Source organism: Melospiza melodia, chromosome 25 (assembly GCF_035770615.1).
Source record: "Melospiza melodia melodia isolate bMelMel2 chromosome 25, bMelMel2.pri, whole genome shotgun sequence".
Lineage (NCBI taxonomy): Eukaryota > Metazoa > Chordata > Aves > Passeriformes > Passerellidae > Melospiza > Melospiza melodia.
Genome location: NC_086218.1, coordinates 8,483,887 through 8,498,293, shown reverse-complemented (window position 1 = coordinate 8,498,293; position 14,407 = coordinate 8,483,887). Strand labels below are relative to the sequence as shown.

The following is a 14,407-nucleotide window of genomic DNA, read 5'->3' as shown; positions in this document are numbered from 1 at the left end:
TGGATGCTGCCATGGGATGGGCTCTGGATGGGCTCTGGGATGGGCTCTGGGTGCTGCCATGGAATGAGTTCTGGGTGCTGCTCTGGATGGGTTCTGGATGGTCTCTGGGTGCTGCCATGGGATGGGCTCTAGATGGGCTCTGGGTGCTGCTCTGGATGGGTTCTGGATGGGCTCTGGGTGCTGCCATGGGATGGGCTCTAGATGGGCTCTGGGTGCTGCTCTGGATGGGTTCTGGATGGGCTCTGGGTGCTGCCATGGGATGGGCTCTAGATGGGCTCTGGGTGCTGCTCTGGATGGGTTCTGGATGGGCTCTGGATGCTGCCATGGGATGGACTGTGGATGGTGGGCTCTGGATGCTGCCATGGGATGGGCTCTAGATGGGCTCTGGGTGCTGCTCTGGATGGGTTCTGGATGGGCTCTGGATGGGCTCTGGGTGCTGCCATAGGATGAGTTCTGGGTGCTGCCATGGGATGGGCTCTGGGTGCTGCCATGGGATGGGCTCTGGGTCCTGCCATGGGATGGGCTCTGGATGGTGCCATGGGGTGGGCTCTGGATGGGCTCTGGATGCTGCTCTGGATGGGTTCTGGATGGGCTCTGGATGCTGCCATGGACTGTGGATGGTGGGCTCTGGATGCTGCCATGGGATGGGCTCTGGGATGGACTCTGGGTGCTGCCATGGGATGGGCTGTGGATGGGCTCTGGATGGGTTCTGGATGGTGCCATGGGATGGGCTGTGGATGGGCTCTGGATGCTGCTCTGGATGGGTTCTGGATGGGCTCTGGATGGTGCCATGGGGTGGGCTCGGGATGGGCTCTGGATGGGCTCTGGGTGCTGCCATGGGATGGGTTCTGGGTGCTGCCATGGGATGGGCTCTGGATGGGCTCTGGATGGGCTCTGGGTGCTGCCATGGGATGGGCAGACTGCCTCAGCCACTCCCTGTGTTTGTCACCGCCGTGTCCCCGCTCTGGTGCTCCCTCCTGGTCCCCAGCAGGGGTGACAGTCCCAGCTCAGCCTTGGTGGCTGCTGGGGAGCCCCTGGGTGTTTTCTTTTTATAGGAACGACCGAAATAGCTCCAGGCTGTGTTTGGGTGTGCAGTCAGATCAGGTTCCCCGGTCACACGGCGGGGATGAGGAGCGGCTCGGACAGGCTGGAAAAGAGAGGGGGGCCAGGATGGTGGTGGCAGAGGTGGGGCTGGGGGGCTGAGGCACCACAGCTCTGCACCCACGGAGCACCAGCTGAGCTCTGTGGGAACACAGGACATCCCTCTGGCTGTCCAGAGCAGCCAGGACCCCTGACAGGGGGCTCAGAAGCACAAAACACCTCTGTGGTTTTGATTATGAACCCTGGAGCAAATTACCAACCTTATATGAAGATCAGCAAGCCACAGCAGTTTAGGTAGAATAATAGTGAATTTATCACAGGGTGAAAAATAGATTTTGGGGGTTTTAGAATGGGGGTTCAGGGGGCAAGATGGAGGGATCTGAGCATGTGCAGCCTTTCTCCTTCTTCTTCTTCTTGGCCTCCATCTTCTGCTGTGATGGTGGCACTTTTAGATTGGTTTAGAGTGGAAGCTCACTGTCTAACATGGGTGTTGGAAAGTAATTGTAAATATTGTACAGGTAGTTTTTAGTACAAAGACATAATACTGCCCTGGGGGCAGGCAGAGTGCCTGGAACTGTCCTGCTGGATGGACCTCGGCAGGGCAGGAGAAAATTTTTTATAGATAAGACGCAATAAACAACCTTGAGACTGAGAGATGAAGAGCTCCGCTCATTCTTCAACAGCCAGGCTGGGAAAAAGAGACTTTTAACATTTCTCGACCAGCAAAAGATCCTGAGAATGGCGAGGCACAGCCACAGCAGGGCAGTCCCAGCCCCTGGTGCTCCCTGGCTGCTCCAGGACAGTCCCCAAACTCCTGGCACTGGCACGGGTGCCACACACTCCCCTGCCTGGGCACCTGAGTGGGCAGCACTGGCCATGGGGCAGTTCCAGCTCCTCCCCAGCTGCTGCTCCACCATCCAGGCCCACGCCAGAGCTGAACCACGCCGTGCTGAGCCGCGCTAACATATCTGAGTGTCCCATGCCATTGTGGCCTCTGCCACCCCTCAGGGCGCAGATCCGTGCCATGCTGTGTAGCAGCCTGAATAGCTGCTAGTATAGTAAGGAAATTTAAAAAATATATATAGTGTAAAAAATATATAGTATATATATTTATATTTATATTTATATATGTAAAAATATATAATATAATATAATATAATATAATATAATATAATATAATATAATATAATATAATATAATATAATATAATTATATAATATTTAATAACATATAATATATTATATAATATTAATTATATAATATATATAATATCTATTTTATAAATATATATTTTATATATAATTATATTATATCATATTATATCATATTATATCATATTATATTATATTATATTATATTATATTATATTATATTATATTATATTATATTATATTATATTATATTATATTATATTATATTATATTATATTATATTATATTATATTATATTATATTATATTATATTATATTATATATAAATATATAGTAAGGAAACAAAAAGGATCTTTGCATAATATCCACAGGTGTTTTATTCGGCCATGCAGTGAGGTGTTCAAATCTTGACACCCACACACAGAGGGTCTGGCTTACTGTCCTGGTTCAGGGAAAATTTGGGAGAGAACCCCCAAAGGGGCTCCTCTAGGAAAGCAGATTCATTTGGCCTTTCCCCACAACTGGTCCGGGAGAAAACACCTCCTTGGAAAAAAAAAAATTGAATAATAATTATTTATTATTTAAAATAAATTTATTTGTTTATTAAATAATAAAACCTAAATAATATTAAACAATAAAACCCCTTGCTGCTCCAAAAGAGATGACAAACTCAGAAAGTCCCCATCCCCAGGGTGCAGCTCAGCTCACTCAGGCTCTGCTCAGTCCCTCCGGTGCTGGAAATGTCACAGGCCAGGCCTGGTGGCCACAGGTGGAGCTGCAGGTGCTCTGCTGGGTGTTCAGTCCCGAGCAGGTTTAAACAGCTCCAAAGAAAAGGGAAAAAAACCATAATCCAGGGAACTTCTTTGCCTCAGCTGGCTAAACTAACTAAAAGAAAAAGAGAGCTCTGTCCTGTGTCTGCCCATCCGCAGACAACACAGTCAGGAGCAGGAATGTGGAGGAGGAATGCAGTGTCTGAAAATAAACTGTGCTTCTTCTCTCCCCTCCTTCACTCTCTGCAACAAGTCTTAAAGGTGCAAAACTTATCATTCAGCATAAACAGAACAAGACAATTGGGAATAAAAGCATCATAGAGTCAACCAAGGACACTCGCTCTGTGCAGGGGCCTGGGGGCTGACCCTGCTCTCGGGGCAGTGCAAAGGTGAGGGACAGTGTGATGGCATTCAGGGGTCTGAGGATGAGAGAAGAGATGAGGATCTGACTCTGTTTCAGAAGGCTTGATTTATTATTTTATTATAGATATTATATTAAAACTATACTAAAAGAATAGAAGAAAGGGTTTCATCAGAAGGCTGGCTAAGAATAGAAGAAGAAAGGATGAATAACAAAGGCTTGTGGCTCGGACAGAGAGTCTGAGCCAGCTGCACTGGGATGTGCTGGTCCCCTTGTGGGTGGTTCTTAGGGACAGTGGTGCAGCCCTTTTGGGAGTGATCAGAGAGGGGCTGCAGTGACACTCTTTGTGCTTGGGCTTTTCTGAGAACAGCCCTGAAGAGAAGAACTTGGAGGTTTTGATGGACGAGAAGCTTGCTGAGTCCTTGGAGTCCTTTTCAGTACTTAGAGGGATTAGAAAATTTTGAGGGGGATTTCAGACAAGGGTCTGGAGTGACAGGACAAGGGGGAATGTCTTCCCCCTGCCAGAGGGCAGGGTTAGATGGGATATTGGGAAGAAATTTTTCCCTGTGAGGGTGGTGAAGCCCTGGCACAGGTTGCCCAGAAAAGCTGTGACTGGATCCCTGGAGGTGTCCCAGGCCGGGTTGGACGGGGCTTGGAACAACCTGTTCTAGTGGAAGATGTCCCTTCCCATGGCAGGGCGTGGAACAAGATGAGCTTTAAGGTCCCTTTGAACCAAAGCATTTCCTGATGACTGTGATTATTCCTGCCGTGCCACTCACCTGTGCCACCCTTTGCCCTGCAGGAATGCCAAGAAGGAAGGGGACCTGCTGACTGCCCAGGCACGCCTGAAGGACGTGGAGGCTTTGCTTAACTCCAAGGAGGCCGCGCTCTCCACAGCCCTGGGTGAGAAGAGAAACCTGGAAAATGAAGTGCGAGACCTGAGGGGACAAGTGGCCAAGGTGAGCAGTGGCAGAGCTGTCTCCAGCTGACCCAAGGATCCCTTTTATCCCCCTGCCTGGGGCTGCCAGGGGCTGTGGGGCAGATGCAGTTGGGTGGTGGCTCCCCAGCCATGCCCAGAGCCCTCTGTGATGTTCCTTCTCCATCCCCTGGCAGCTGGAAAGCGCCCTGGGCGAAGCCAAGAAGCAGCTGCAGGATGAGATGCTGCGGCGCGTGGATGCCGAGAACCGGCTGCAGACTCTCAAGGAGGAGCTGGAATTCCAGAAGAACATCTACAGCGAGGTGAGCTGGGATGTGCTGCGTGGGATCACCCCCACTGGGTGTGCTGTGTCCCCTCCCTGAGGTGACCCAGTGTGGCTGTGTTCACAGGGGTCTTAGGATGAGGGAAGAGACGAGAATGTTGACTCCATGTTTCAGAAGGCTTGATTTATTATTTTATGATATATATTATATTAAAATTATACTAAAAGAATAGAAGAAATTATTTCATCAGGAGGCTTGCTAAGAATAGAAAAAGAACAATAACAAAGGCTTGTGACTGAGCAGAAAGTCTGAGCCAGCTGACTGTGATTGGCCATTAATTAGAAACAACCACATGAGACCAATCCCAGACGCACCTGTTGCATCCCACAGCAGCAGATAACCATTGTTTACATTTTGTTCCTGAGGCCTCTCAGCTTCTGAGGAGGAAAAAATCCTGAGAAAAGGATTTTTCCTAAAACACGTCTGTGACAAGCCAGTGTCCCCTGGTGTCCGCAGGAGCTGCGTGAGACCAAGCGGCGCCACGAGACGCGGCTGGTGGAGATCGACAACGGGCGGCAGCGCGAGTTTGAGAGCAAACTCTCCGAGGCCCTGCAGGAGCTGCGCAGCCAGCACGAGGCCCAGATCAGGATGTACAAGGAGGAACTGGAGAAAACCTACGGGGCGAAGGTGAGTGGTTCCCCCACGCCGCTCTCCCGCCCCTCCAGCCCCAAAGAGGGCGGGTGGGCTGCGGGTGATGAGGTGCTGATGCCCCTGTCCTGTCCCCCAGCTGGAGAATGCCAAGCAGTCTGCTGAGAGGAACAGCAACATGGTGGGTGCTGCCCACGAGGAGCTGCAGCAGACCCGAATCCGCATTGACAACCTGTCCTCAGAAGTCAGCCAGCTGCAGAAACAGGTGGGTTGAGACCAAAGGGTTCCTTGGGATGGTTCCAGGTGGAGTGGCTCGCCCTCACCTTCCCTCCCTGTAGGAATGTGCCCCCTGTTGACGGAGTGACCAAATTATCCTTTGTCTCCTTAAAAAAAGGAAAAAAGCCCAGAAGTTTCTCTCCTCAGCTGGGTGAAAAGACACCTTGTAGGACCTTGGGGGCTTCACCTCAAATTTAAGGATAGCCAATTGGACAGAAGCCAAAAAGTCTCGCCCAAGTAATTTACTAGAAAAAGAAGGGAACAAAGGAACTAATTGCTTTTGTGAGGTGTTTTACCAGGAGCAAAAGCCTCTTACCCCTGGCTCCGTTTTTCTCTGTAAAGAGCTGTTATTTTGCCTTTATTGAAATTTTTCGGTTTCCAAACCACCACAGAAGCCACCACCCTGCCGATTTGATGCCATCTGAGGTGGCTGAGCTATCTCAGGTGTCATATAGACCTCCAAGAGCTTATGAGACCTGGCTCAAGGAGACCAATCTGTCCCCTGCCCACAGCTGGCTGCCAAGGAGGCGAAGCTGCACGACCTGGAGGACATCCTGGCCAGGGAACGCGAGACCAACCGGCGCCTGCTGTCCGACAAGGAGCGGGAGATGGCCGAGATGAGGGCGCGCATGCAGCAGCAGCTGGATGAGTACCAGGAGCTGCTGGACATCAAGCTGGCCCTGGATATGGAGATCAACGCCTACCGCAAGCTGCTGGAGGGCGAGGAGGAGCGGTGAGCCCAGGGTGCTGCGCCCAGCTCTGGGCCATGAGGGTCTGTCTTGGTTTGGAAAGACAGGAGTCTGCTAAGGAAGGCAGGAGGCTCCCCTGAAATGGAGAATGTGAACCCTCCCCACCTCTTCCAATTGCTATAAATTTTAAATTAAGGGGCTCTCAGGCAAAAATATGGGAGCGGGAAATAACAGTTCTTTAATAGGGAAAAGAAAATAAAAAAGGATAAAATAAACAATGCAGTACACTAGAGCAACACTGACAGAGTCAGAACCCAACCTGACACCCTGTGGGGTGTTGGTGGCAGTCCAATTGGAATTGTGGCTGCAGCCCTCCTGCAGGGTCAGGTGTGGCTCTGTTGGAGCAAGGGGGATCTGTAGGGAAGGATGTATTCTTCCTCTGAAGATCTAGTGGAAGGAGAGGCAGCTGATGTTTCTCTGGGGAATCTCATGGAGGAAGCTGTGCTGGTGTCTCAAAACTCTGGATTATATCTGGGTAGCAATGCTTGGCTCCTCCCTCTGGGCTCACATCTCCCAATGGGATGTTATAGTTCTTATCAGCCATGCAGTGACATTCAAGAGTCTGTTATCAGCAGGTGTCCCCTCCTGAGGGAGGTGTGAATGTGGTCACTCAAAGAGAGAAATAAAGCAAACTGCCCACTTGACAAAGATAATCTGCCATACAGATGGTAATGGAAAACATCTTGCATTGCAATCTTCAACAGGGTCCCAGCCTTTGTGAACTCACTGGTTTAATCTCCTCTTCTCCCCTGACAGGCTGAGGCTGTCCCCCAGCCCTTCATCCCACAAAGGTGCCTCCCGGAGCCACCTGTCCACTTCGAGCTCCTCCAAGAAGAGGAAGCTGGAGGACAGCGAGAGCCGGACCAGCTTCTCCCACCATGCCCGGACCAGCGGCCGTGTTGGCGTGGAGGAGGTGGACCTGGAGGGCAAGTTTGTCCGTCTCAGGAACAAGTCCAACGAGGTGAGCTTGCCTTTGGTGAGATCCCTACTGTTGGGGTCTCTAGCTTGTCAGAGTGACCCCAAGAAAAGTTGGAAAGTCTCTTTTCCCAGCCCGGTGCTAAGTAGGATTCAGGGCTCTTCATTTCATGGCCTCCAAGGTTGTTTATTGTATCTTATCTACAAAATTATTTCTCCTGTCCAGCTGAGGTCCACTCAGCAAGACAGTCCAGGCACTCTGCCCGCTCCCAGGGTGGTGTTATCTTTTTATACTAAAAACTACGTGTACAATGTTTACAATAACTTCCCAATACCTGTCACCTATGTTAGACAGTGAGCTTCTACTCTAAACCAATCTAAAAGTGTCACCATCACAGCAGAAGATAGAGGTCAAGAAGAAGAAGGAGAAAAGCTGGGCACACTCAGATCTTTCCATCTTGCCCCCTGAACCCCCATTCTGAAAACCCTAAAACCTATTTATTCACCCCGTGATAACTTCACTATTATTCTATTAAACTGTTGTGGCTTGCAGATCTTCATCTAAGTTTGGTAATTTGTTCCACAGGCCATAATCAAAGCCACACAGGCATTTTGAGCTCTGTGCCAGGGACCCTGAGAGCCATGGCAGGGATCTTGGCTGCTCAGGACAGACAGAGGGATGTGCTGGGTCCTGGCACCCTAGGGTCCCTGGGGTGAGGTTCAGCCCCGCTTCACCCTAGGGGCAGGAGGTGAATGGGACAAGCTGGAGAGGATTCTGAGGGTCTCTGCTCTCTCTCACAGGACCAGGCCATGGGGAACTGGCAGATCAAGAGGCAGAATGGGGATGATCCCCCCCTCACCTACCGCTTCCCCCCGAAGTTCACCCTCAAGGCTGGCCAGGTGGTCACGGTGAGTCCCTGCCTGGTGGAGGATCCAGGAAAGATCCCAAACCCTGCCAGGCCACTTACACGGAGTGTTTGGTGTGTGGTGATAGACAGACCAGAGAAGTCACTTTTCTCCTGCTTTTCTCCCTAGATCTGGGCCTCGGGAGCTGGAGCAACCCACAGCCCCCCCAGTAACTTGGTGTGGAAAGCCCAGAACAGCTGGGGCTCCGGGGACAGCCTGCGCACCGCCCTCATCAACTCCAACGGGGAGGTGAGAGCCCCTCGCTGGGGCAGCTCTGGCACACAGGGAGGGGGGGTGACAGCCTCTGAACCTCCCAGCTGACCCCCTGTCCTCTGCAGGAGGTGGCCATGAGGAAACTGGTGCGCACTGTGGTCATCAATGACGATGAGGATGAGGATGATGATGAAATGAGCATCCACCACCGCCACCACCATGTGAGTAGGGCCCTGAGTAGGGGATGCTGCTGGTTCCAAGGGGGTGCAGCTCCAGGCAGGGTGGGAGGGAGCTCAGAGCAGGATCAGGCATGCAGGAGAAGGCAGTGGGGAGGAGAAGCCAACAGAGAAGCCAACAGAGCTCTGGCATCTGGAGGAGGTTGCTGCTCACTAAAAAAGCATTGAAAAACCTTGCTAGAAGTTGTCTCCAACCCTAAAGAACCCTGATGTGCCATGAAAAGGGCCAGAAGAGTCAGAGGGAGGCTGAGCATTGCTTGGAGGATAGGATGGTGGGAAGGTGATGGATGACACTTCTTGTCAGCAGCTGCTCTGTCCTCTCTGCTTCATGAGGGCGCTGGAACAAATCCAGAGGTGGCTTTGTCCTTCCTCTCAGCCCATCTTTCCCCGTGTGGAGCTGCAATATGCACGAGGAGGAGCAGCAGGCAGTGGGCAGGGAGCAGGCAGCATGCCAGGGGCAGAGCTGCAGCCTCTTCTCCCAGAGAAACATCCCTGGCTGCTGCCCATCCTGCAGGGTGTGTGTGCCCTGCACACGAGGTGCCCGCAGGAATCACGGGCAGAGAGGTGCCATCGTGGCCAGGCTGTGCCTCAGTGAGGGTGGAAGATCATCTAGATGTCACTTCCAGGAGCAAATTGGGGCATCCATCATCCACTTCCCTCTGAGTTCTGTGGAGCTGAAGAGCTGTGCTGAGACTGACACCAGCACGTTTTGCTGGTGGATTGTCCTCCTCTACTCTGCCCTTGTGGGACCCACCTGCAGTGCAGGGCCCAGTTCTCAGGCCCCCAGCACAAGAAGGACAGGGAATTTTTGCTGGAGCAAATCCAGAAGTAGCCATGAAGATGCTATGAGGGCTGGAGTCTCTCTGCTCTGAGGCAGGCTGGAGGAGCTGGGGGCAGCCTGGAGGAAAGAAGACTTCAGGGAGAGCTTAGAACTCCTTCCAGGGCCTAAAGGGGCTCCTGGAAGCTGGAGAGGGACTTTGGATAAGGGTCTGGAGTGACAGGACATGGGAGAATGGCTTCCCACTGACACTCAGAGGGGATACTGGAAGGAAATTGTTCCCTGTGAGGGTGGTGAGGCCCTGGCACAGGTTACCCAGAGCAGCTGTGGCTGCCCCATCCCTGGAAGTGTTCCAGGCCAGGCTGGACAGGGCTTAGAGCAACCTGGTTTAGTGGAGGATGTCCTGCCCATGGCAGGAGGCTGGAATGAGGTGAGCTTTCAAGTCCATTCCAACCCAAACCATTCCATGATTCTGTGATTCTCCTCTGTATTGACTATCCCTGGGCAGAGGAGCCACGAGCCTGCAGCCACTGCTGCCCATTCCAGGAGGCTGAATCCTTTCCAGGAGCAAACTTCCCATAGGAGAGCTGCCAGCTCACGAGGTAGTGAGGAAGAGGATGTTTTCAGGAGCACAGTTCAGGTGTCTCCCATGTGCTGAGAGCTCAGGGTGCAAGCTCAGGGCAGCAGGGCAAGTTACCCACTGGCCGCATGCTGACCCCAGTTCACTTGGGATTAGAAACACAGTAATTAAATATTATTTATTCTTAATTAAATATTATTTAAGTAAATAATATAATAAATAAAGATAAATTAATATAATATAATATAATATAATATAATATAATATAATATAATATAATATAATATAATATAATATAATATAATATAATATAATATAATATAATATAATATAATATAATGTAATGTAATATAATATGATATAATATAATATAATATAATATAATATAATATAATATAATATAATATTAGATTATATTAGATTAGATTATAATAGATTATATAATAATAGATGATAATATAAAACATTATATTATAATAATATATTATAAAATCATAGATAATAATTTATATCATATTATATAATAATATATAATAATTAATATATAATAATATATTTTATTTTTAAACCCCATGATGGAGAGCACAGGTGAGCCAGGCTCACTTCCAGAGCTCTCCTGGCTCACACCATTCCTGCCACCATTCCCAGGGCAGGCACTCTGTGCAGAGCACGCTCTGGCAGGGCCTTGAGGCCGGTCTGTCTGTCTGTCCCCACCCTGTGCAGGGCTGCAGTGGCTCTGGGGACCCCGGCGAGTACAACCTGCGCTCCCGCACCGTGGTGTGTGGCACGTGTGGCCAGCCGGCCGACAAGTCGGGCTCCCAGAACGCCGGCATCACCTCCATGTCCTCGGGCTCGTCCAGCTCCAGCGTCACCGTCACCCGCAGCTACCGCAGCATGGGCGACTCGGGCATCGGCCTCGGGGACAGCCTGGTGACCAGGAACTACCTCCTGGGCAGCTCCAGCCCCCGCAGGCAGGTCAGTGCCATCTCAGTGCCAGCGACGGTGCCAGGCCTCTGGTCAGTCCCTGGCACCCTGTCCTGCCACTGTCCTTTCCCTGCAATGCTGTCCCCTCCCAACTCTCCTTCTCCCTTCTCTTCTTCTTCCTCTTTGGAAGGCACCCCGTTCCATCTTTCACTCATCCCCCTTGGCACCCCAGAGCATTCCCTGCAATCCTGTCCCCTCCCTGCAATCCTGTCTCCTCCCAGCTCTCCTTCTCCCTGCTCTTCCTCTTCCTCTTTGAGCTCACCCAAGCTTCTTTATAAGGGATAGAGGGTTCTGAGAGGGATTGGAAATGCTTCCCACCCCGTTCCATCTTACGCTCATCCCCCTTGGCACCCCATTCCCATCCTTCACATTGCGACCGTGTTCACAGGGGTCTTAGGAAGAGGGAAGAGATGAGGATCTGACTCTGTTTCAGAAGGCTTGATTTATTATTTTATGATATATATTATATTAAAACTATACTAAAAGGATAAAAGAAATGGTTTCATCAAAAAGCTAGCTAAGAATGGGGAAAAAAAAGAATGATAACAAAGGTTTGTGGCTCAGACAGAGAGTCTGAGCCAGCTGACTGTGATTGGCCATTAATTAAAAACAACTCTATGAGACCAGTCACAGATGCGCCTGTTGCATTCCACAGCAGCAGATAATAATTGTTTACATTTTGTTCTTGAAGCCTCTCAGCTTCTCAAGAAATAAAACCTTAAAAAAAAGGTTTTTCATAAAAGATGTCTGTGACACCACATCACTCATTCCACTGATGCTGCATGTTCATGCTGGTAATGTGAATACTTCAGCACTTTATATCTCTATATTGGATTAATATACAATATATTCTATATTGATACTTTCAGTCAATATTATAATCCTCATATATCACGTGCCACTAATCCTCAAATTTTGGAACTGTGAACATCCCAGCTTGGGAGGATTTATTTATCACACCCCAAGGGCCAGCATGGAGGAGAGCCTGGGGGAATCCAAAAGATCCCACTGGACACTTTGCAGTCAGAGCAAGTGGATGGTGACACTGGTGACTCTGGGGTCTTCTTAACTCTCTTTTTTTCTTTCTCCCTTCCAGGCTCAGGCTGTGCAGAACTGCAGCATCATGTAATTCCATGGCGCATTCCTGTGGTTCCTGCCTGTCTCCAGCTAGGTTTGTTTTTTTTTTCCCAAAGCAAAGAAAATTTTTCCCTTTAAAAAAAACAAGATATCAAAAACCAAGGTTGTTTTTTTTTTTTTTGTTTTCTATAGCAGGAATTTTATATATATATATATATTAAAAGTGCTAAAAGATGCTTTGATTTTTTTTTGTAAAGAAAAAAATCTATTTCTATATAAAGAAAACCAAACCAAAAAATAGCTTTTCAGCTTCAAATATTTTTTAGAACTTCAGCCAAAGACAGCAAAGAACTGTGTTTACAGAGCAGCCATGCAGGAGGAGTTTGTAGCTGAAATGCTCCTTCCATTGTACCTTTTTTGCCAAAGCTTTTTACATAGGACAGGGAGAAGCGCAGCCGTACCCACTGGAGCTGCGTGCCACAGGGCCTGCTGTCCTGTCTCAAGTGGAGCACAGTGCCTTTACAACCCTTTTTTCTCGGGATCTGAAGCCAAAATTCCCCTTTTTTTTGTCGTTTTTGAGTTGTGATTCCCGGCGGTGCCGGCGCGGGGGCTCCCGGCAGCTCGCGGGCGATGCCCACGTCTCTGTGTGGCCATTGCCCCCTCCCCAGCCCCCTGCCCACCTGCCCTCCCTGCTCTGTGTACTGTATCCCCCTGATTCCCCATCCCAGGCACCTCTTGCCCTTTTTCTAAACCAGCCAAGTTGTGCCTTAGCTGAGGGGTTGGGCTGGGAGCCCCACTGGAGCGGAGATGGAGCAGGGCAAGTGGAAACAGCGGAGCTGCGTTTTGGGACCAGGTGGATTTGACAGCTGGGGTGATGGAGCTCAGTCCCACGAGCTCAGCCCCAGCAGGGTTCCCCCAGGACCCCTCTTTGAGAGCCACTGCATCCAGAGGGGTTCATCCCCCCAAGAGGGGTTCATTCCCCAAAGGGATTCATCCCCATCTGCATCCAGAGGGGTTCATCCCTCCAAGAGGGGTTCATCCCCCTTGCATCCAGAGGGGTTCATCCCCCCAAGAGGGGTTCATTCCCCAAAGGGGTTCATTCCCCACTGCATCCAGAGGGGTTCACCCCACAGAGGGGTTCATCCCCCCTGCATCCAGAGGGGTTCATCCCCCAAAGGGGTTCACCCCCATCTGCATCCAGAGGGGTTCATCCCCCAAAGGGGTTCATCCCCACTGCATCCAGAGGGCTCATTCCCCCTGCATTCAGAGGGGTTCAACCCCCCAGAGGGGTTCATCCATCCAGAGGAGTTCATCCCCACTGCATCCAGAGGGGTTCACCCCACAGAGGGGTTCACCCCACACTGATTCAGAGGGTTCATCCCTCTCTGCATCCAGAGGGATTCATACCCCAAAGGGGTTCATCCCCTACTTATCCAGAGGGGTTAATCCCCACTGCATCCAGAGGGGTTCATCCCCCACTAATCCAGAGGGGTTCATACACCAAAGGGGTTCATCCCCACTGCATCCAGAGGGGTTCATCCCATCAGAGGGGTTCATCCCCCCTGCATCCAGAGGGGTTCATCCCCCACTGATCCAGAGGGGTTCATCCCCCCTGCATCCAGAGGGGTTCATCCCATCAGAGGGGTTCATCCCCCTTGCATCTGGAGGGGTTTCCCCACCTTCCCCCAGCTGCAGTCATTCAGGCTCGTCTCTGGTGGCCAGAGCTCAGGAGCTGTTTCAGGGATTAAGAGAAAGATGTTCAGTCCAGGTCAGAGCTGGTTGGCCAGGAAAGCACCCAGGAAGGCTTTTTGTTCGAGTGAGGCGGATTTTGGGGTCTGATAGGTGCGGCTTCCCCCTTGGCAGGAGCCCATCCAGCCTTTGGCAGAGATCTCTTGGCTATTTGCCTGGATTGGGAAACGCCTGCAGCCCCCCCGACCTCAAGTGCAGCAGAGGGGTGGGGCTGGAGAAGGTGCCAGGACAAGCCCCCCACTCCAGTGGGTTTTGGGGTGGTTGTTATGTATCTATGCTTGCAAAGCTTCTGTATTACTGCCTGTACTTCCTTCCAGAGTCAAAATACAGCTGAACCCTTCCCATGCCGTGTGCTGTCATCATTGCTCTCCAGGGGGATTTGGGGGTGCTGTGCTGCCCCCCCAGCAGTAAAGGGACCCCCCCCAGGGATCTCTTTTCACCCCACAGGCAGGGCTGGGGCTCAGCACCCAATGTGGATGGGGGAAATGGGGTGAGCCCCTACACAAGGGTGGGTCACTGACAGCTGGGCCAGGGGCTGGAATTTGAGATAAGGACCCAGAGATTCCTCTTGGGGGTTTTGGGGACCCAACAATCCCCAGGATGGGCTGGGATAGGGGGCTGGAATTTGAGGAAAGGACTCAGAGATTCCTCTTGGGGTTTTTTAGACCCAACAATCCCCAAGCTGGGATGGGATAGGGGAGCTGGAATTTGAG

General features: G+C 50.7%; 2 protein-coding genes across 2 annotated transcripts in view; both read left to right on the top strand.

The window, feature by feature from the left end:
* Nucleotides 1-14,038, top strand: part of LMNA (lamin A/C) — a 32,558-nt gene extending 18,520 nt beyond the window's left edge. The window contains exons 2-12 of the mRNA XM_063176656.1: nucleotides 4,186-4,342; nucleotides 4,497-4,622; nucleotides 5,100-5,270; nucleotides 5,371-5,496; nucleotides 6,020-6,240; nucleotides 7,013-7,217; nucleotides 7,973-8,080; nucleotides 8,207-8,326; nucleotides 8,416-8,511; nucleotides 10,608-10,859; nucleotides 11,965-14,038. Of these exons, the coding sequence (XP_063032726.1) occupies nucleotides 4,186-4,342; nucleotides 4,497-4,622; nucleotides 5,100-5,270; nucleotides 5,371-5,496; nucleotides 6,020-6,240; nucleotides 7,013-7,217; nucleotides 7,973-8,080; nucleotides 8,207-8,326; nucleotides 8,416-8,511; nucleotides 10,608-10,859; nucleotides 11,965-11,997 (1,615 nt within the window). The 3' untranslated portion in view covers nucleotides 11,998-14,038. The remainder of the gene's footprint in view (nucleotides 1-4,185; nucleotides 4,343-4,496; nucleotides 4,623-5,099; nucleotides 5,271-5,370; nucleotides 5,497-6,019; nucleotides 6,241-7,012; nucleotides 7,218-7,972; nucleotides 8,081-8,206; nucleotides 8,327-8,415; nucleotides 8,512-10,607; nucleotides 10,860-11,964) is intronic.
* Nucleotides 12,820-14,038, top strand: LOC134429477 (splicing factor 3A subunit 2-like). Its single transcript, XM_063176657.1, has 2 exons — nucleotides 12,820-13,507; nucleotides 13,601-14,038. The coding sequence occupies exons 1-2, from the start codon at nucleotides 12,820-12,822 to the stop codon at nucleotides 14,026-14,028; spliced, it is 1,116 nt and encodes a 371-aa protein (XP_063032727.1). The 3' UTR covers nucleotides 14,029-14,038.
* Nucleotides 14,039-14,407: the final 369 nt, after the last annotated feature.